At 56.1% G+C, this 20621-nt stretch overlaps 2 protein-coding genes across 2 annotated transcripts; both read right to left on the reverse strand.

Annotated features, from left to right (window-relative positions):
• Positions 1-536: 536 nt before the first annotated feature.
• Positions 537-12776, reverse strand: RASAL3 (RAS protein activator like 3). Its single transcript, XM_042978451.1, has 18 exons — positions 11821-12776; positions 11357-11691; positions 9460-9590; positions 9245-9323; positions 9074-9135; positions 8383-8453; positions 7656-7782; positions 7476-7574; positions 6472-7014; positions 5953-6097; positions 5554-5698; positions 4452-4688; positions 4117-4318; positions 3900-4018; positions 2601-2991; positions 2160-2314; positions 1569-1632; positions 537-1464 (listed from the first exon to the last, which is right to left on the reverse strand). The coding sequence occupies exons 2-18, from the start codon at positions 11676-11678 to the stop codon at positions 1321-1323; spliced, it is 3036 nt and encodes a 1011-aa protein (XP_042834385.1). The 5' UTR covers positions 11679-11691; positions 11821-12776; the 3' UTR covers positions 537-1320.
• A 1673-nt stretch (positions 12777-14449) lies between these two features.
• PGLYRP2 (peptidoglycan recognition protein 2) lies at positions 14450-20256 on the reverse strand. The gene is made up of 5 exons (XM_042977321.1): positions 20166-20256; positions 17652-18779; positions 16369-16579; positions 15486-15783; positions 14450-14597 (listed from the first exon to the last, which is right to left on the reverse strand). Exons 1-5 carry the CDS (start codon positions 20254-20256, stop codon positions 14508-14510), a joined length of 1818 nt encoding a protein of 605 aa, XP_042833255.1. The 3' UTR covers positions 14450-14507.
• Between the last annotated feature and the right edge of the window lie 365 nt (positions 20257-20621).

Below are 20621 nucleotides of genomic sequence, written 5' to 3' on the forward strand. Positions count from 1 at the left end.
ACACTCAACCAACCACTCATCTATCCATTCAATCAACTAACCACCTATCCACCCATCCATCTAAACACCCACTCAAACCACCCATTCACTTCCCATCTACCCACTCATCCATCCACCACTCAACCAACATCTGGTCCTGTGAGCCAGCTAGCCACCCACCCAAACCCCCACAACCCATCTGAACACCCACTGAGTCCACCCATCCACATCCCATCTACCTGCTCACCCACCCACCACACAAGTAAATACTTACTTATCCATGCAACCAAGCAAGCATCCACCTATCCCTGCACACACCCTTTCACCCAGCCATGCAGGGTGGGTGGGTGGACCAGCCATGCATGGTCCATGCTTGGGCCGTGGACCCAAGCCATGTCCATCTTTCAGTTGCACATTTACTTGCCTCCTCCGCTTGAGTGTAAGCTCCATGAGGACAGGAGTCCCATCTGCCTTGTTCATTATTGGTTCCCCACTGTATAGCTCAAGAGTCTCAGGAGACCCCGACAAATATTCATGCAATATATATAACCACTTACTCAATTAACTCACATATTTATTTTCCACTGTGATCCAGGTCTCTTCTAGGCAGACACACCTATCTGGGCTATCTGCCTACTTACTCACCTACCAGGGCAAATATTCACCAAATGCTAACCTATTTACTTGCCTACTGTCCCATTCACCCTACCTCCCACCCATCCGTTCACCCATGATTCAAATGTCCACTGATTTACCCAACCAACACCCACGGAGCTCAACGGTCTTCACACCTACTCACCCCTTCCTCCATCTGCCTCCCAGACCTATGCTTTCCCTATCATGAGGGAGTTGGTGTGGGACTTGGGGGCCTAGGAAGATGCTATCATATGGGGACTGGGCTTCATTGAGAAGCAGGTACTGCCTCTAACAATGATGAATACCTTTTATCGAACGCCTTCAACTATGGGTCTTCTACTGTGTAAGAAACTTTAGATCCATTTTACAGATGAGGAAATTGAGGTTCTGACAGAGTAAAGGTCTAAGGTCACACAGCTGGTGAGAATCTCCTCACGTATCCCTTCCATGAGACCTCTAATTAGGAGTGAATTTGGGAGACCTGAATGGTGGGAGTGGGGTGCTTTCTGATTGGCAACACTTAGGGGCAAAAAAATCCATCGATTTTCCTGAAATCAAAATTTTACTGGGTAACCTCATAGTGCCAGACTTTTTGGCAGCTAAAGCTCCACTCCCTACTGTAGGCCACTTAGGGCTGGAACAGGGGTCGGACAGGCCTCTGGGACGGCCATCTGCTCCCAGACCACGTGGGGCAGCGTGGACAGCTCAGGTGGTATCTCCGTTGATACACGGTGGTTTGAGGGGGAGGGACTGGCTCCGGGATCCCGGCGTTCTTGAAAGAAGCTGCAGGCTTTGCACCACATTCCTCAGCTGGACCTGAGTACTCTCCATCTCAGCCAGGCGGCGCTCCTGGAGAGGCAGTGGCAGTGGGCTCGGAGCCAGGGGTGGGTCGCACCCCAACCCTGGTTCCCTCACCGCCCACATCTTCCCCGCGGCTGGGGCAAGGGTCTCACCAGACTTTTCAGCCTGTGATCCTCACCGCTTGGACGGCCACTCTCTGGATCCAACTGCGAGGTCCTGTGGGGATCAGGGGCAAGAAGGGAGGGTCAGAGGCTGAGAAACTCCGCTCCAGCTCCGGGTTGGGCAGCCAGGAAATCAGAGGGCGGGGCTTGGTGCGGAGGCGGAGTTTGTCTACACTAGGGGGCGGAGCCTAGATAAAATTGAAGCCCGGGCTGAATCAGAGCCTCGAATGGCTGGGAGGAAAGAACCGAGCAATTCTTGGGGGACGGGGCTTGGACAGTCTGGGTGAAGTGGGGACCGCGATGGAGGTGTGCCCAGATTGAGAAGCCCGGGACCAACCGTTTTGGGAGGGGCTGATTGAGGAGTGGGGCCTAGAGGATAGGACTCGCCAGCGAACTGGGGTGGGAGGAACTAAGAGGGGGGAGAGACAGGTGTGTTGGGGCGGGGCTGGCAGAGGGGCGTGGCCTGTCAGGAGTGATTTGAGCGGGATTGAGAGGCAGGGCCTGAATGAAAGTGGGGCCACGGCAGATCTGATTACAGCGGGCTGACCCGGGGGCAGAGCTAATGGAGAGGGCGGGGTTCACCCTTGGCGGAGCCTGGAGTCCAGGTCTTGCAGCTGGCCCTGAAGCTGCTCCTGCCTCTCCATCAAAGCCCGGATGTCGGTGCCCAGCGACTCCACGAGGCGGGACAGAGCCTTCTGCTCCTCGCGCAGGGCGGCCACCTCACACTGCAGCTCTAACTGTGGGAAGGGAGCAGCTGTAATCTGACCCGTCGTCCCGCCCCATCTTCTCCCCGAAAAACCCAGACCTCCTTGTCCCTTGCGCTCTGCCTCCTCACTGCCCTGCTCCGTTAGGAAACCTCGCTCAAGTTTTGCAAAGGAGGAAACTGAGGACCTAAGAGGGTTGCAAACTAGCCCCGGGGTCACACAGCGCAGCGAGCTCGGTATTTGAACCCAGACCTGCCTGGCTTCTTGTCTTTCCAGTCCCGTCTTCCCCCCCTGTGCAGAGACCTGAGCTGGACCTCACCTTGCCCACGGGTCGGTGCGTGCCCAGTGCCTGGTCTCTGTCCCGCGGCTGGTCCAGCTGGCGCTGCCACGGCACCGAGGGCTTCCGAGGCAACGATGCTGAGGCCCCGGTCCAGGGCCGGCCGCGGGGAGCGGGCCCCGCGCGTAGCGAGCTTTTGGGTCGTGGCCGTGGCCCTGCAGAGGGGCGGCGACGAGCGGGGCGGCCCGCAGGGACGCTCTGCGTGCGCTGCACCGGCCGGGGCAGCCTCGGGGGCCGCTCTTCGTCCGGCTGCGGTCGCGCCCAACTCCCTGCGCCGTGAACGCTGCGTAGGGACTGGCTCTTGGAGATGAGCGGGGTGTGCTTGGGGAGATCCCGGGGAGCCAGGAAGCCTGGCTTCTCCCCTGCAGAGAAACTGGGAGGAGAACGGGGGGCGGGGAGCTCAGATCCTTGACTGGCCCCTGAGCTGACCCCAAACCTACCTCTGACCAGAAATGATTCCACTTCTGATCTTTTCTATGCGACCCCGTCGCTGATGGAATCACATTTCCACCTCTGATCTTGCCCTGGACTTCTGACAATACTGTCCTCTCTATGATCTTCGACCTGACTCCAATGAAACTTTTGACTCCTCTCTAGCCTTGTCCCTGACTTTTGACACAAGGTGATTCTTGACCTGACTATCTCTGTAACCTCTGATTTCAATCTGACCCTGGGCTAGACCTCTGCTCACAGGAATATCCCCTTTCTGCCCTACCTGACCCTCCTTTTGTCCCTGACCTCTGACCTGAAGCTGACCCTGTCTGCCTCCGCACAGACCATGGACCCTGACTGTGACCATATGACTTTACGTATAACCCTTGACCCCATTTGACCCTGGGCCTGATGGACTTACCATACGAACCCTTCCCTGACCCTTGATGGTGCATCTTAACATCAGACCCTGATCTGACCCCTGATTTGATCCCCTCCACAACGTATCACTGAAACCTGACCCTCATCACTGACCACAATATCACTTTCTCTGTCTGACCCCAAATGTGACCTCTCCCTGACCTCTGCAATGACCAATCCCCACCTTGGGCTCCAATTTGACTCAGTACCATACTGTGAGCTTCTCTCTGATCCCTCAGGTGACCCCATCTCCAGCCTCTGACCTTTATGCAACACTGTTTCTGAGACAGAATCCCAACGTGACCCTGTTCCCGACTGCTGACATGATCTTGTCTTCACCTCTGACCCCAGTCTGACCCTGTGCTTGCCTTTGGTTCTGCCTCTGCTCTCACCCATCAGAACTGGACCAGACTTGAGGTAGCAGGTTACCTGCCATGAACTTGGGCCGGGGGTGGTGGGAGACGCATCGGCACAGTCACAGGTACAGGCCGGCCCTCCTCAATGGCTCGCAGGATGGTGGGCAGGGGTTCCAGGCTGTCACGGGTTGCCTAATGAGGCATGGAGGGAGAATGGTAAGCAGCTCTTTAGGGCCGGAGGCCTCTTGCCCCCCTCCCTACCCCACACACACCCTGGGCTCTGGCTATACCTGGTCAAGTTCAGCAAAGATGGTACAGAGCTGGGCGTGCAGGACTGCCAGCTGGAGGGCTAGGTCACTGCTGCCCTGGTAACCACTGGGTGCTGCATCCACATCCACCATGGCCACTTGGTCCAGGAATTGTTGCATGGCTGGCCCATGATCCTCCAGGAAGCTGTTCATGAAGCCCATGTAGGCCTCCTTCTCACCAAACCTGGGTCAAGGGTGGACGGGGTGGATCAAACTAGTCATCTGCCACCCCACTCCCCTGGCATACCGTCAGGGATGTCCCAACCAGGGCCACCCAGCCTCCCAGCTAAGGATGGGGCCAGCCTCCTAGCACCTACGGGGCACTGTTGGCGAGGTTCTGGATGACCTTGGCGATCAGTGTGAGGGCGCGGGCTGGGCCAGGTGCGGGGTGCTCTGGTGCCAGACCAAAGAGGCTGGGTGCCAGGATGGCAGGACACAGGAGCCGCAGGAAGAGAGAGGCACACACCAGTCGGGGGCCCAGTGCCTCAGAGCCACGGGCCTTGCATGCTTCTCTCCAGCCTGAGAACACAGTGCCCAGCTCTGCTGGGAACCAGCTGGGGCAGAAGAGACGATGGTCAGAGGGGGAAGTAGGCATAAAGGTCATATTCATGTAAAAGTCCTAAGGTCAGACGTCAGGAGTCACCTACATTGTGGGTTCCAGGATTGGAGACACTGGGGATAATAACACTTGGGGTCAGGATTTATGGTGTAAGTATTGTGGTGACCTCTGGAGTCAGTAATCTTGGAGCTGGGGATACAGGTTGACATGGAGATATAGACCATGAGCTTGGGATGTAGCTATAACTGGATAGGAGATTGGGGTGCCAGATTACACTATATAAAGTAGAATGGACTTGAGGTTACAGGGTAACCTAGGTTCAGAAATCACGGTATTGATGTCCCAAGTGACATGGGACTAGACGTATGGGTTCACCTAGGGTCAGAATTCAAGGAATTGGAATCCCAGGTTTTTTGTGATCAGTTGCATGGGATTTGGGGATCAGGGTCATTTAAGGTCAAGGTCATGGGATTGGGGGGTTAGCATCACCTGGAATCAGAGGTCATGATTGAGGTCCTATGTTAACTGGGGTCAGGTGGCATGGAATTAGGGTATGGGGCCACCTGTAGCTAGAGGATAAGGAATTGGGTCCCAGGTTATTTGGGGTCAGTAACCCCAAGTTGACATGACATTGGGAATGGGTTGTCATATTTAGCAAATACAAGTTCAGGACAAACAGTAAACTTGAATTTCAGATTAAACAATGCATATTTTTTTTAGTAAAAGGATGTCTCAACTGTTGCATCACATTTAACTAGGCATCCCGTATTTTAGCTGGCAACCCCAATTAGGAGTCACGGTTATTAGCACAGTGGATGAGATGTAGGGGTAGGCTCAGGGGCTGGGGCCCTGATTCTTACTTGTAGGAGTGGATGATGTTTTGGAAGACTTCCTCACAACTGTTTCGCAGTCTGGCCTGGTGCTGTGGCAGCTCTGGGGGAGGGCACTTGCTGGGGTCCACTTCACAGTCCTCAGTGGAAGCACAGAGACGCCGCACGACCTGCCCTGCAGCACAGCACAGCCAGACAGCGGCCAGGGCCGTGACCACCAGAACCCACCACACTTGGCCTCCAACTCCATGTCCAGCTTCCTCTGGAGACACCTAACATCTTTGGGGGAGCCCCCAGTTGCCTCCAGGATTTCAGCACCCCCAAAGGCACCACCCACTACCAGCATCCAGGTTACCCAGAAGCTCCCAGATCTTCCTTGGGGTTCCCTAGCCTGCCCAGACAGCCTCTGACATCCACTCTCCGACTCACCCAGAGTCTCTTGGAGGTAATCCTGTGCCACCAGCTTCATGTACTCATCGATGGCCTTGGTGGCCAATGTGTTTTCCCGGAACAGCAGCGCCTCACGGCCTCCACTGCGCGCCAGCTCTGCGGTGCCCAGATCTGTCACCAGTGCCTGGGCACAGTGGAGTTCACGTTGCGCGGGTTGCAGACTGAGCCAGGGGGAATACGAGCCCTTGGCCAATCACTCACACCTGGGACACAGGCCCCGCCCCTCATAGGCTGCTGCTCAGGTCCGGTCCTCACTCCTAGGGCTCACGGGGCCGGAACCTCCACCCCTCGCAGCAGAAAATTAAATCTTTCAGCTCAGAGTCTCTGCTCAGGCCCCACCCCTCGCAGCTGAAGCTCAGGTCCCGCCCCTGATGGTGCCCCGCCCCTCGTCTGTGCAACTGGGGTCCTGCGCCACCTGCCCCCCCTACACCCTGCTCCCCGGGGCGCGTGATCAGTCAGCCTCGGGTCACTCGCGTCCGCCCCGTCGCAGTGCCGCACCTGCGCCCGGCCGGTGGCCTGCAGCACGCGCACCATGGAAGCCGCCAGCTCCTCCTTGGCCTGGGCAGACAACGCGGGCTCCAGCGCCCCGCAGAGGCGCGCGTAGTGGAAGGTGAGGAACTCCGCCAGCTCCTTGTAGCGCTCCGACGGCAGCACGCGCAGGCGCCGCGCCCGGATCCGCGCCCGCAGCGCTGCGCCTGCTGGCGCCCCGAGCAGCGGGAACCAGCGCTCCAGGCCCGCGGCGGGCGCGCGGGGGACGCCCAGCTCCTCCAGTGCCAGTACCACGCGGCCCAGCGCCGCTCCCCCTGGGCCAGCTCCGCGCAGCCGTAACGACAGGCGACGCGCCGGAGGCAGCGCCTCGAAGTGGAAGCGCTCGGCCCAGAAGAGCTGGCCCGGGCCAGCCCGCGGCGCTGTGCGCGCCAGCAGCGCGCCGTCCAGCCACAGCTCGGCGCGCACGCCTGCTGTCCCCGCCGCCGCTCGGGGCAGCCCTTTTGCCTCGTGCACCCACACGCTCAGCCACGTCTCTTCCCGCTCCAAGTTGTCCTGCGGACGGGAGTGGGTTGGGAGGAGGCGTCGGTGCTCGACGTGGGGACCGTGCCCCCAGGGAGATCGCTGGGCCCTTGGGGGGAGACAGGGCCCACGGCGGTCTCAAGGTGGTTCTGCGAAAGCCCTCCTGCTTTTCTGGGCTCTCGCGGCGAGATCCGGACTCCAGGGTAAGGAGGAGTAGCCGCGGGGTGGGGACTTGGCGTTTGCCTGGTAGGCGGGGCTTTGGGGGCAAATAGGGCCCGGAGTGAATAGAAGGCACGCGATTTTTTTGTGCCAGGAGCTGGTAATGGAAGGAAGCTGGGGAGGGTCTCGGAGTGGTTGCAAAGGTGTTAGCGGGGAGGTGTATCTCACAGGCCGCGTTAGGGCGCCGGTGAGGGGTTGGGTGGGGGGAAGGGCGGGGCCGTGGCCATGGCCGTGGCCGAGGGCGGGGCCTTCATGTCCCACTAATCTGTACTGACCTGGCTGGGTTGGAAGTGGCGGCGAAGGTCCTCCATCCAGCGGTCTCTCTCAGCGGCGGAGCGACAAGAAAAGCAGCGGCTCCCGCCCGCCCAAGTTACCTGTTGGGGATGAGGATCCAAGGGTTGAGGCCAAGGTGGAACCAAAGGGTCGGGGTCAGAGGGAGAGTTGTCTGCATTTACCTGGAAACAGTGAGGCTCCTCCAGGAGGCTGGGATGCAGGGGCCAGACACGCACATCCCGCTCAGCACCCAAGTCCAGCTCGGAGAGCGTGGCCAGCGATTCCCGAGAGCCCAGAGCACTGGGAGGCCTGAGGAGGGGGCGGTTGGATAAGTGGTCGTACTTCTCTCCTCCCCACCAACCCACCCCCTACAGCCTGAAGGGTGGAGAGAGGCCAGGATGAACTTGAAACGAAATCGGACTTGAACCTAACCTTTTAGGATAAGCTCAACTCCTCATGGTGGCCTGTATGACCTCATATGGTACAGTCCTTGTCACCTTTTGACCTCATGTGCCTCCAATGAATCCCTTTCTCTGAACTCCAGTCATACTAGCCTTGTTTTTGTCACTCCGTCTGGCCCCTTGGCCTTTGCACTCCCTGCTTCCTAGCCTGGAATACTTTTCCTGCCCCTCTTGGCCTGGTTGACTTCCATCCTTCCTTCAGATCTCAGCTCATGTGTCCCTTCCCTGACACTCCCAGACCAGGGTGTTGACTTAGTTCCTGATTGAGAGTTATTGTGTCAAACTCTGCCCCCGCCCCCCTTCTTTCAGTGGCTCCAGCATTGCTCAACATGCGGCCGGACACAGCCGGGGCTGTATCGGGGTTTTGGTGAAGGGGGGGAATGGTGCAGGTGGAGGTGGAGGGCGCAGTGTTGAATCCCAGTCCCTCCGGCCCCTCAGAGACACTTACCCATCCCGGGAGGCATTGGCTCCAAGCTCTGACCTGGACTTTTTCTTCTCTTTCAGCCTCTTGAGCAATCCCTGTGGGAAAGGGGATATCAGGTGGGCAGAACCTTGTTCTCCCTCCTCAGCTTCTTTCCCCCCGGGGTGTCCTGGATGGTCTGCTGGTTTGCGGGGGGGACCACAAGCTCAGGCTGTATTAGCAGTAATAATAAAGGCAAGCAATAGCCCCGCTTTCTAAAGCACCAATCCTGGGGCGCCTGGGTGGCTCAGTCGGTTAAGCGGCCGACTTCAGCTCAGGTCACAATCTCGCGGTCCGTGAGTTCAAGCCCTGCGTCATGCTCTGGGCTGTTGGCTCAGATTCTGTGTCTCCCTCTCTCTCTGCCCCTCCCCCGTTCATGGTCTGTCTCTCTCTGTCTCAAAAATAAATAAATAAATAAATAAATAAATAAATAAATAAATAGTTAAAAAAATTAAAAAAAAAATAAAGCGCCAATCCTAGGCTATTCTGCATTCTCTACTAACTTCTCATAAACAACCCTGAGAGGGAGGTTCTCTCATTAGTGCCATTTGACAGACGGGGACACTGAAGCCATAGGTGGGTCAGTGACCTGCCCAAGATCACCCAGTAAGAGTCCCCTTTCATCTCTGAGGCTCTGGAAGTCTTTGCTGTCCCCTCTGCCTCCCACTGGATGCCTCACCCGAACGTTGTGGACCTGGTTGGGGCCAGCAGCCTCTGGCTCAGTCTTTCCGGGGGTCCGATCTGTAGACGGTCAGGGGTGGAAGGTTGGGGGGTGGGATCATCTTGGATTCTGCCCCACCTTGACAGGTTCCCAAATGCCCCAGCCCTCCCCACCTCTGAAACAACTCACCTGGATCCCTGAGGCTCCCCATGGCTACCTGGATGCTGCCCCCAGAGCTAGCACTCCCCAGCCTGGGCCGGCGAGGACCCTGTTCTCCAGAAAAGTGGGTAGTCATAAAGGGGAGCCAGGCAGGCAGACACATTTACATTACCCTCTCCCGCCACTCTCTTCTGTCTCCTTCCCACCCTCTTCTTCCCTCCCCTTGCTCCTGTGCCCCTTCTCACCTCCTCCTCACTGCCAAGCAGCACCAGCTTCCCATCAAGCAGGGTGAAGGCCCCAATGTTCCAGATGGGTACGTCAGGTGTGGGGGCCTCCGGGATCTGTGGGGCAGGGGTCTCTGGCTCTGGCTCAGGCTCTGGGTAGAGGAGGGGGTGCCGGGGACATAGGAGTCTTTCCCTCTCCATTCATAGAGGCTCATCAGGGGGTTCCCTCCCAAGTATCTCCTCTCCCCCTGGCCCCAGCCCACCCGGCAGCCATGTCGGGCTGTTGTTGGACAAGTTTCCACCCCTCTCTGGACCTTGTCCTTCCAGGCCAGGGGTGGTGGACACATGTACCCTGTACTGTGTTTACTACTCCACACGCCTTCTCTCATTTAATCCTCCAAAAGCCATTCAAAGGGCTATTAGAACTCCCATTTTGCCAAGGAGGAAACTGAAAACCAGAGAGGTTGAGTGACCTCCCCAAGGTCACACAGCTTGTGCGTGGTTGAGCCAGGCTTCGGACACAAGCATTCTCTTAACCAAGACAGCAGGTTGATCTAGGAGGTTAAACAGCAAGCCAGCATCCTTGGTTCCTTACATAAATAACTATTATAAGGTGGAAAGCATTCAACATTTGAGAAAGGAATAGAAAAAAGATCAGGGTAGGGGGAGGTGGTGGTGCAGTGGGTCAGGAAAAGCCTCCAGAGACAGTAGGTTTTCAGCGGGTCTTGAACAGCAGGTTGGATGTTGACAGAGATGGTGGCAAGATGGGGACAGTGGCAAGAGCAGTTTGAGCAAAGGCTGGGAGATGGCAGATGCCCAGGAAAGGCAAGAAGGGCTCAGAGAGCTCAGAGGCAAGAGGGAAAGGTCCAGGAAGAGATTGGTGCAGAAACTTGGGTGCCAGTTAGAGAGTTGTGGGATTTCATCCTGGGGGTAATGGGGAGCCATGGGTGGCATTTGAGCAGGGGAGAAGCAGAAGCAGTCTTGCTTGTTGGAACTCTCTCTGGATCCTGTGGAGTGGGAGGTTGAAGTGATACATCTGCAAAATGGGCATATGAAAAGAGCTTCCAGGAATAGAAGGGCTGAATTAACCCCCCAGATTACCTGTCACCCTATGGTTTTCCCATCAGGGGAATAAATAGCTCCACTTGTTCGTAGATCACTTAGAACATACCGGGCCCTGGGCTGGTGCTACGTTCATGCTACATTCGTACATACATTCAATCTTCATGGCCTATCCCTTACTCTTCTAGATCCCTCTGTGTAACAGCCCAATCTATCACTTTCTGTTTACTGTCTGTCATGCCCAGTATGAGCTACATGGGGCAGGCAGTTTCATCCGTTTTGTTCACTGCTGCGTCCTTAGTGACTAAATCAAGGCCTGGCATGTAGTAAATGCTTGACAGATCTCTGTTTGAATGCATGAATGAATGGATGAATGAATGAATGAATGAATGTGAATTAAATAAAATATGCTTTAAGGTAGGGATTATGATCCCCACTTAGCTGATGGAGAAGCTGAGGTCCAAGGTGAAGGAACTTAAGATATGGAGGCCAGAGGGCTAGAGAGCAGGAGGCAGCTGAGATGATACCCAGGCAGGAGAGAATGAGCTGGGCTATTGGATATGAGGAGAGACCCACTGGGGCCAAGAGCCATTTGGTATCTGGGCAGGGCTACCCTTAGTGTAGTCCCATTCCCTTCCCCAGGGTGGACCCCCAGCACGCAGGTCCCTGACCACTCCCCCCTACCCCCAGTCCCTGTGTGAGAGGGAAGAGGGAAGAGGGCAGCTGGGCCCCAGCCACTTCCTGTTGGGCTTTTGCACTCCCCACAACTTCCTGTGTCTGTAGGGCTGATGCTCCGGAGGCAGACAAAACCCAAGCATCCGGCCTCCCTCCCAGCCTGGGTGGGGGAGCCATGTACCTGGGGCCTCTGGCTCTGGCTCTGGTTCCAGCGGTGGGCTCTTATGCCTCCCCCAGAGGGTCTTGGATAGCCGGAGGCGGCTTGTGCGTGATTCCTTGGGGGGCGAAGAGAGGACACGACGGAACAGCGAGCGAGAGGCTGGCTGACTGCTGACCACGGGCTCCTGGTGGCTTAGTGCCCTCCCCCAGCCTGCAAGTCGGCCCCAGCGGGACCCTCCAGCTACTTTCTCCCCATCACCCCCTGTGTGCCAGCGGTAGGAGGTTAGCAGGGACGAAGCTGCAGGCTGGGTTTGGGAGGCCTTGCACGGTGATGATGGGTTCATGGCAGGGGTTCTCCTGGGGGACAAGAGGGTGACAGTTCTGCCCAGTGTGTTCCCACATGCTGTCCTCATCTTGGCCCCCTCCCCACTCTCAGCTCTGCCCCCAGGGAACCCCCTTAGTGGCCACACGCACTCCCTCCCTTACCTTGATTTCCCGACCAGCCCCAAAATCGGCAGCCGTCTGCACCCTGCCTGGCTTCCTCCCGCTGAACGCAACTCCACGTGACCCTGTCTGTCCCACCCCACCCCACAGCCAGGCTGGGAGGGCACAGTGGGGGCAGGATGCAGGAGGAGAGGAGGTGAGAGGTGACTGAGTAGGACCCAGAATCTCTCACTGCCTGGGAGGCAGCCTCTCTGAGCCTCAGATACCTTCTCTGCGAAATGGGTACATACTGACCAAGTGCTGGTGAGAATACGGAGCACCTCGAGGTCTCTGCTGGTCAGAGTGTAGATCAATTCACCTAAGGTGGAAAACTGCCACGATCTACTAACATTGACTATACAGCTCTCCTCTGACCCAGCAGTTGCAGTGGGAGGTATACATCCAATAGACCTACCAGTGCTGTCTGTAATAGTCCCAAGCTGGAGGCAACTCAAGTATCCGTCTACTGGAGAAGGAATAAGTTGTGTCTCTTCCCACAGTGGAATACTATGCAGCAACGAAATGAACAAACTACTGAATGGTTGAACTTGGATGAATCACAAACAGTGAAGAGTAAATACCGTGTAGTTCCTTTGACATAAAGTTGCAAGGGAGGCAAAACTATGTGCAACAAGTCAGGATTTCGGTCTCCTTGGGAAGAGGGTAGTGGAGCATCTGGGAGTTGATTTTTTTTTTTCCCTAATTGAGGTGAAGGTCACATAAGAAATTTAACGTGTCCCATTTCTCAAACTGGGTGCTGGTGACACTGTGTGTGTTCTGTTTTGAAAATTTATTGAGCTGTACATTTCGGTGCACTTCCCCGTATCTCTGTTATACCTCGGTGAGTGTTTACTTGTAAAAAGAGGTGAGCAAGTGCTGTTCTGAGAAATAAATGAGTCAGCATGAGAGTCCGTCGAATCCTGGCCCAGGAGTGGGCTCCAGTGCCAGCTGGTCCTCTCACTGTGTGACCTCCAGCAAGTCACTTCCTCTCTGAGCCTCGGTTTCCTTATTTGTACAACAAGACGATAGCATTGGTTACAGAAGGTTCATAACGGGAGCCTTGGCTTATTCATTTATTCAATAAATGCTTCCTGAATGCCTACGTAATATGTACTAGGTGCGGGAGAAGCCACGGGGAACAAAATGGATTTGGTTCTTGCCCTCCTGGAGCTCACAGTCCCATGAGGAAAACAGATCCTGAATATAAACGCCAGACATTTCTAGCTGGTGGGTAGGAATTGGAGGAAAATAGACTGGAGTAGAGGCTGAGCAGAAGTGAAAAAATCCAGGAGGACCTCCCTGAAGAGGTGACACTTGGGACCCAAGGCATAAGGAGCTGACCATGGGAAGGGCATGCCAGGTAGAAGGAAGAGTTTGTGCAAAGGCAAGGGTGACCAGAATCCACAGGATGGGGTGGGTAGGATCACATTCATGGACACGTGGCCTGGGCAGGTGTCCAGGACCCCCACTCATAGAAAGGCTTCAGACTACATTTAATGCTTTGCTGTCACTGTCTTGAAGTTCCTGCTTTAAAACAAATGTTTTTTGAGGCGCCTGGGTGGCTTGGTCGGTTAAGCGTCCGACTTCGGCTCAGGTCATGATCTCACAGTCCGTGAGTTCGAGCCCCGCGTCAGGCTCTGTGCTGACTGCTCAGAGCCTGGAGCCTGTTTCAGATTCTCTGTCTCCCTCTCACTGTGACCCTCCCCCATTCAGCTCTATCTCTCTCTGTCTCAAAAATAAATAAACGTTAAAAAAAATTTAAAAAAATGTATTTTTATTTACTTAGAGAGAGAGAGAGAGAGAGAGAGAGAGAGAGAGAGAGAATCCCAATCAGTCTCCACACTGTCAGCATGGAGCCCGATGCGGGGCTCGAACCCACCAACTGTGAGACCATGACCTGAGCCGAAGCCAAGAGTTGGATGCCCAACCCACTGAGCCACCCAGGCACCCAGAAGTTCCTGCTTTTTGGACAGAGGGCTCTGCATTTTCATTTTGCCCTGTGCCTCACAAATTCTGTAACCCATCCCAAGGTGCAGGATCTTGCATGAGGGCCAAAGACCCTTTTCCTGGAGCTGGACATGTGCACAGAGGTGTATACACCTTAGGTATGTCCACCTCATTCTTACTGCATTCAATCCGGTCACTGTGCACACACGCAGAGTTTCCCCGTGTTCTGATGTGTCCCTGAGTCTTTCCCACTTCACTGAATACTGATCCACTCCCAACTGCCTGCATTTTTGCTGGAGATCTTTCTCTGATGTATGGCGCCCACTCTCCCTCTCTACGCAACAAGCAGCCCCAAAGTGCCAGAGAATTAATACCTCCCCAAGATTAGCCCTTAGCCAACGACTATGAAGTCTGGAGAATCAACACCCAGCTCCCTTGCCTCTTGAGTGGGACAACTCTGAGGGGCGTGTCTTACACTGTCCCCCAGAGGTCCCTGGTGGGATTGAGCTGCGTGTCCCCGCAACACCAACTTGCTTGATAATGCACCCTTTCCTGGATGCCTTCCCGTCCCTACCTCTCTTCCTGCATCCCCAACTGATATGTCCTAGGATCACCTTCACCTCCCAAGCAAACTACTTGCGTTGGCATTCTTGTCTCTGGCCTGCTTCTAGGCAAACGCAAATTAAAACAATGTGTGCAAACACGGATGGTGCACAGACACGGGCTTTCTTTCCACTGTCTCTTTATTGGAGGTCTGAGGCTGGCAGGATCATTGCAGGTGGCTTCCTTCCGGATCTTCTAGAAGCCCTCCTGGCTGTTCTGGGTTTCACATTCTAGAAAATACAGGGCAGTGTGAGGCTTGGGGAGGGGGGGCGGGCCTGCCCCCATCATGGTGGGACCCTGGATAGGGAAGAGGACAGAAGCCCAAAGTGAGGGGGTGAGTACGATGCAGACTGCGAGCCAGCTTAATGAAATAGGGTTAAGGATGAGATTGTGCAGGTGTGAATATAGAGGTGTTTAGGTGATCGAGGGCAGGGGGTAGGTGGGATCATTAGGCCAAGGCTGTGCTGGCTGTACATGGATTGCTCCAGCATAAGAGCTGCCATCAGGGGTCAAGGAAGCTGGGGCGAGCAAGCATCCTTAGGGCTGAGATTGGGCAGAGGATGGCAGCACAGTTAGAAGCTGGCTAGAGGTTGTGCAGGCAAAGGGGTTTTCTGTAGAGGGTCACAGGCTAAGTTAGTGTTGTGTAGACCGAGGGCCTTTTGGGTAAGGGATGGGGTGAGGCCAAGTTTGGGTAGTCTGGGTGAGGGTGTACAGGCAGAAGAGGTAACTTGGGTATAAGTTATGCAGGCCAGGCTGAGGTTGTTTGGGCAGAAAGGCTGTGTAGGGTTGGAGTCCATGCCTTGGTTGGGAGGGCAGAGGTGTTGGGGCTGGGTAAAGGACAAGCTGGCTCGGTCGGGGCTCAGCTGACGTTGTGCAAGCAGAGGACAGTGAGTAGGAGCTGTTGTAAGCAGAAGGACTGAAGTCTGGGCCTAGGTTGCCGGAATAGATGGACTGCGAAGGGGCCCAGGAGCCTGGCTGAGGCTGTATGGGCATAGGGGTTGCAGTAAGGAGTCAGGGGCCTGCTGAGGTTGGGCGGGCAGACGGGGGTCAGGGGTGAGCTCTGGGCTTGTGCGGAAAGCTGGGCCGCAGGCTCAGGTAGTGTGGGGTCTTGTACTCACCGCAGCGAAGCGCGGCCAGGTGCGCAGCAGGTCGAAGAGCGCGTCCCCAGGACAGTCAGTGCGCACGAGCTGGCGGTGGCCAAGCATCTGGTAGTCTGGCCGCAGGAGGCCAGCGCGCACTGCGCAGCCGGGGAGCACGTCCTGCACGATGTGAAGCGCAGCCTTCGCCGGCAGCTCCGCGGTGTAGTTGCCCACGAAGGCCACGCCGAAGCCGCGGGAGTTGTGGCCGCGTGTGTGCGCGCCCACCCAGTGCCAGCCGCGGCCCTCATACACGTAGCCGTCTGAGCCTACCACGAAACTATAGAGGGGAGGGGGAAGCAGGCACTAGGCTGCATGAGGGACGCCCTGCCTTTCAGCCGGCCCCCTACCCCAATTCTGCACCCGAACCAAGGGCCACCTCCACGCCAAGTCCCCCCCACTCCTCCCCGGTCGCTCTGGCTCTACCCCGTCCATCCTCTCACCTCTCCCCACGTGCCACCGCAGAAACGGTTCCGTTTTTCTGGATCTGCCCCTCAGCATTGGCCGCGTCCCTTTCTACCCAGCCCCCTCCACATTGTCTCAAGTACAGCTCCTGCCCAATCCAGACCTCTTTTCTGTCCTAGGTCATATTCCCTCACTGCCCTGTCCCAGACCCAGCTCTTTCCACTGCTCTTTTCTTAGTTCCTACACCAGACCCAAGAATCCCGCCGTTTTGAGGTATTTCTGGTCCCGGTTAAGGCCCAGACCTGAGTCAAGGCCACGGCCCCTCCACCTTGGCTCCACCCACCCCCAAAAAGCCTCCTCTCGCCCTGGCGGCTCCGGTCCAAACCCCGCCCCCTGGGTCAGGCTCCGCCCACCCCAGGCTCCACCCTGAAAGGTTAGCGCTCGGCCGGGCTCGGTTTACCTGTAGCCAATGTCGTCCCAACCCCGAGTATCTTGGTGGAAGCGTTGCATCGAGCGCATGTCGGCGGCGCAGTGCGCGAAATCCGTGCAGGGTGGCGCCGGCACGTACGTGTGATGTACGTACAAGAACCCGAGGGGCAGCTGCAGCGGCGTCGGGAGGCCCCGATATGGTGCTGCGCCCCAGCGGCAACGGGGGTGGATGGCCGGGCACCCTGCGGAGAAGGGAGTCCAGGGCTGGGGTCAGCCAGCGTTTCTCTGCCTGCCGCCCGCATCCTCGGTAAAGCGCACGTGTGGACCAGACCTCCAGCCTCCCTCCAGATCTGAGGACATTTCCCCCGGCCGCCATGGGGATCTAACTTAACCAAATTTGACAGCGTCGCAGTCCTGTTGGAATATCTGCTATGACTCCCATCACCTTGAGGATAAACCCCAATAATTTAAGCTCTTGTTTTAAGGCCCGCTACAGTCCAGGACTCAGCACTCTCCAGCTGGCTCTGCTCTGATTTCTAGAGAGGGTCAGCTACGCTGAGAAAAGGGGGATCTCAGCCCCCGTTTATTGCCCTCTAATTGTGTAAAGCTACTTGCTTTACACGCTTCATCTTTCTTAAATCACCTAGAACATCCAAGAGGAAGCAATGATTTTCACTGAAGAAGGAGAGGTTCAGAGAAGTGAAGCAACTTCCCTAAAGATGCACAGGAGTAACTGGCTGAACTTCCATTTGAACCTCTGTGCCTTTGCATGTGCTGAGCCCACCTCCTAGAATGCCCTCTCTCTACCTGTCCCCCGCCTTTTTTTTTTTTTTTGGTCGGATGAACTTTTTTTTTTTTTTAACATTTATTTATTTTTGAGACAGGGAGAGACAGAGCATGAACAGGGGAGGGTCAGAGAAAGAGGGAGACACAGAATCTGAAACAGGCTCCAGGTTCTGAGCTGTCAGCACAGAGCCCGATGCGGGGCTCGAACCCACGGACGGCGAGATCATGACCTGAGCCGAAGTCGGCCGCCCAACCGACTGAGCCACCCAGGTGTCCCATTGGTCGGATGAACTTTTACTCAGCCTTTAAGACCCAAATCTAGCCTTTCTTTACCTATGCGGCCCTGCCCACACCGCCCCCCCCCCATTCCGCCTGGACCCTTATTTCTCCCTCTGGAATCCCCCAAGCCTAGGGGCTGTTAAATTTAGTTAAATTAGATCCCCCTGGCCACATGAGGCTAAGAGTGTAGCATCTGTGAGATGGGGGGGAGGGGGGCAGGGAATCACAGGGGATGGGGGCTGTTCTCACCCAGGAAGGCCTCAGTGAATTCCTTGGTAGCGTTGGTTGCTACCTGTGCCAGCTGTTCTTGGCTCATGCCTTGTAGTTGAGGGTGTTTTGGCTCCAGCTTCTGTAGCAGGATGAGGGCCCCCCACACCTGCTGGGTCAATGTAGGGGCTGAAGTCAGAGCAGCTCCGTTCTGCCGTCGGAGGTTGCTGCAAAGTCCTGGATTTCCAGCCACCCCAGCACCATAGTATTGGCTCAGTAGGTGGCTGAGAGGTAGCTGGGGCTCAGGAGTTCGGCTTAGATAATCTCCTAGGAGGGCCCCGTCCAGGGCACCGTTGAGGAAGGCCATGGTGACTGGCGATGCCTTGGAGTCTAAGAGTGTGAAGGTCCGGGGGGCAGATAGCTGGTCCCAGCAACCGTCGGTTCCCAGGCCTGAATGACTCCAGGTCTGAGGGCCCTGGAGGAAGGCCAGACCCAGGTCTCTGGCCAGGGTGACCACCAGGAGGCTGTCCACCGTGGTCGGGGACTTGACTTTGGTACCTGGCGAGGGAGCTTGGACATCCGGAGAGGTGACGGGGACATCTGGAGAGCCAGGTCTAACACCTGGAGAGGTGGGTTTGACATCTAGATCTGCGGCTCTCACATTTGAATACATGGCTCCGACATCTGCAGAGATGACATCTGGAAGGGCATCCCTGAACCCTGGAGATGTGGCTCTTACATCGGGAACCGTGGCTTCAGTGTCTGCAAAGGTGGCTCCCGCATCCAGAGGGCTGGCCGTGCTGTCCAAGGGCAGGTTTACAACCCTGTACCCCTGCAGCCCTGCCTCCAGCCCCGCCAGAAGAGGCTCCACTGCCACCGTTGAGCCATCGGGTGCCAGCACAACTCCATATTCCTGCCCGGCCTGAACACCATGTTGGACCACGTCCTTGGTTAGACCTCGAAGCTCTGGGCTCAGTTGGTGGGGATCCAGCCTGGTGGCCTTGAGACTCCGCCCCTCCAGCAGGAAGTGATGGACAAGATCGCGGGGACCCGACTCCTGGGCTAACAGCAGCCATGCAGAAGCAGTGTGCCTGGCCTTGGTGGCTGGTACCTTCTGCTCGAGCTCAGCCAGGGCCTGGATGACAGAGTCCATGAGCAGGGGCAGGGTTGCTGCAGGAGGACAGACAACATTAGCCCAGTGGCCCAGCACCTCCCCTGTTCCTCCCCCTGCTGCTTTCACATTTTCTCAATGCCCCCAGCTCTTCACTGGACAACCCTGTGACCCCCAACACCATCCTTGTGTAGATGAGGAAATTGAGGCACAGATAGCCAGTTAAGGAGCTTAGATGATCAGTGAGCACTGGGGAGCCATGTTCATGAGTAGAAGTTCATGTTCATGTTCATGAGCAGGAGAGAGACAGGGCCTGGTTGGTATTCTAAGGCTGCTCCTTTGGCTACCATGTGGAGAATGGATTTGGGGGAGGCTAGAGAAGGGAGAGGGGAGACAGTGTGGAGGTAAGTGATGAAGGTAGCCAAAGCCAGGGTAGTGTCAGTGGGATGGACAAAAATGGGCAGAGCTCCCAGATGCTTTGAGGGGAAAATGGAATTTTTCTTTTCTTTTAATTTTTAATGTTTTATTTTTTATTTCTGAGAGAGAGAGAGAGAGAGAGAGAGAGAGAGCAGGTGAGGGGCAGAGAGAGAGGGAGACACAGAATCCGAAGCAGGCTCCAGGCTCTGAGCTGTCAGCACAGAGCCTGACGTGGGGCTCGAACCCACGAACCGTGAGATCACGACCTGAGCCGAAGCCAGACGCTTAACCGACTGAGCCAACGAGGTGCCCCCAAATGGAGGTTTTAATGGCTTGGAGTTTGGGGGATTTTAGAGGGATAGGTGTCTCTAAGGATGGCCAGGGAGGGGAGAGTGGGCCTGTGCCCTGTGAAGGAAATGTCAAGTGCCTGACCCCGGAACTGAGGAATGCTGGGCTCGAGCTGAATGGGATGTTGAATGACAGCTAATGTTCATTAAACATTTACTATGTGCCAGGCACCATTCTAGGTGACCTAACCCATTTAATCTTCACAATGACCCTGTGAGCACAGAGAGGCTAAATCGTCTGCCTAGAATCACACAGCTAGGAAGTGACAGAGGCAGGATGTGAACCCGGGAAGTTTTAATCCCTACACTCTTTCTAGAATCCAGGTTCTTCTCCCAGACAGTCCACACTGTAATTCCTCTATAACTTTATTCTTCTTTTTGCCTAAAACACCCGTTCCTGCTTCCCCACCAAGTGATTTTTTTTTTCCTTCTTCTTATCTTAAATCTATGTCCCCTCCTCCAGGAAACTTTCCTGATTTTTGCTCTTCTGGCTCCAAGTCCTTCCCCCAGCTCCTGAGTCCTGACCCTTTGGGGCTGGCAGCATCTGGAGACTGGAGGTTCCTTGAGACTGGGGCCTCCTGGGGTCTCCAGCCTCACCCTGTACAGGGCTGGACACAGAGAGGGCACAATACACTTTTGCAGAATTGAGTCCCAGCCCCAGGTCTCTGCCTTCTGACCCACCTGTCCCGGGCTCCGGCCGCAGCAGCAATCCAAACAGGACCCAGAGGACACCCTGGGCCACCATTGTGGGGTTCCAGCTTCTGAGGGACATATCCAGTTGACCTCAGCGGAGACGCTGGCAGAACTGGAAGAGAGAATTGACTGGTGCCTTTGGCTACTGTCAAAGTCCAGTGGTGAATGACACAGCTGCCCCTTGCAGAGCTGTGGGCGGGAGGTAGCAGGAGCATGGGGACAGAGTGCCCTGGGTCAAGGTTGTCTGGTTTCAGGGACTCCCCCATCCTATCCTGTCCCTCCCAGGCTGAGGTCCAGGGTCAGCAAGCCAGGCCCATCCCAGGAGGGGCCCGGAGGCCAAGTAGTTTAGACTCCAACAAACTTCCCATTCCCAAGAGAGGCAGACTGAGGCCGGTCCAGCAAACCCTAACCCCTTCCTATAATTATTGTTCTGGAGCTGCAGCT

Source organism: Panthera tigris, chromosome A2 (assembly GCF_018350195.1).
Source record: "Panthera tigris isolate Pti1 chromosome A2, P.tigris_Pti1_mat1.1, whole genome shotgun sequence".
NCBI lineage: Eukaryota > Metazoa > Chordata > Mammalia > Carnivora > Felidae > Panthera > Panthera tigris.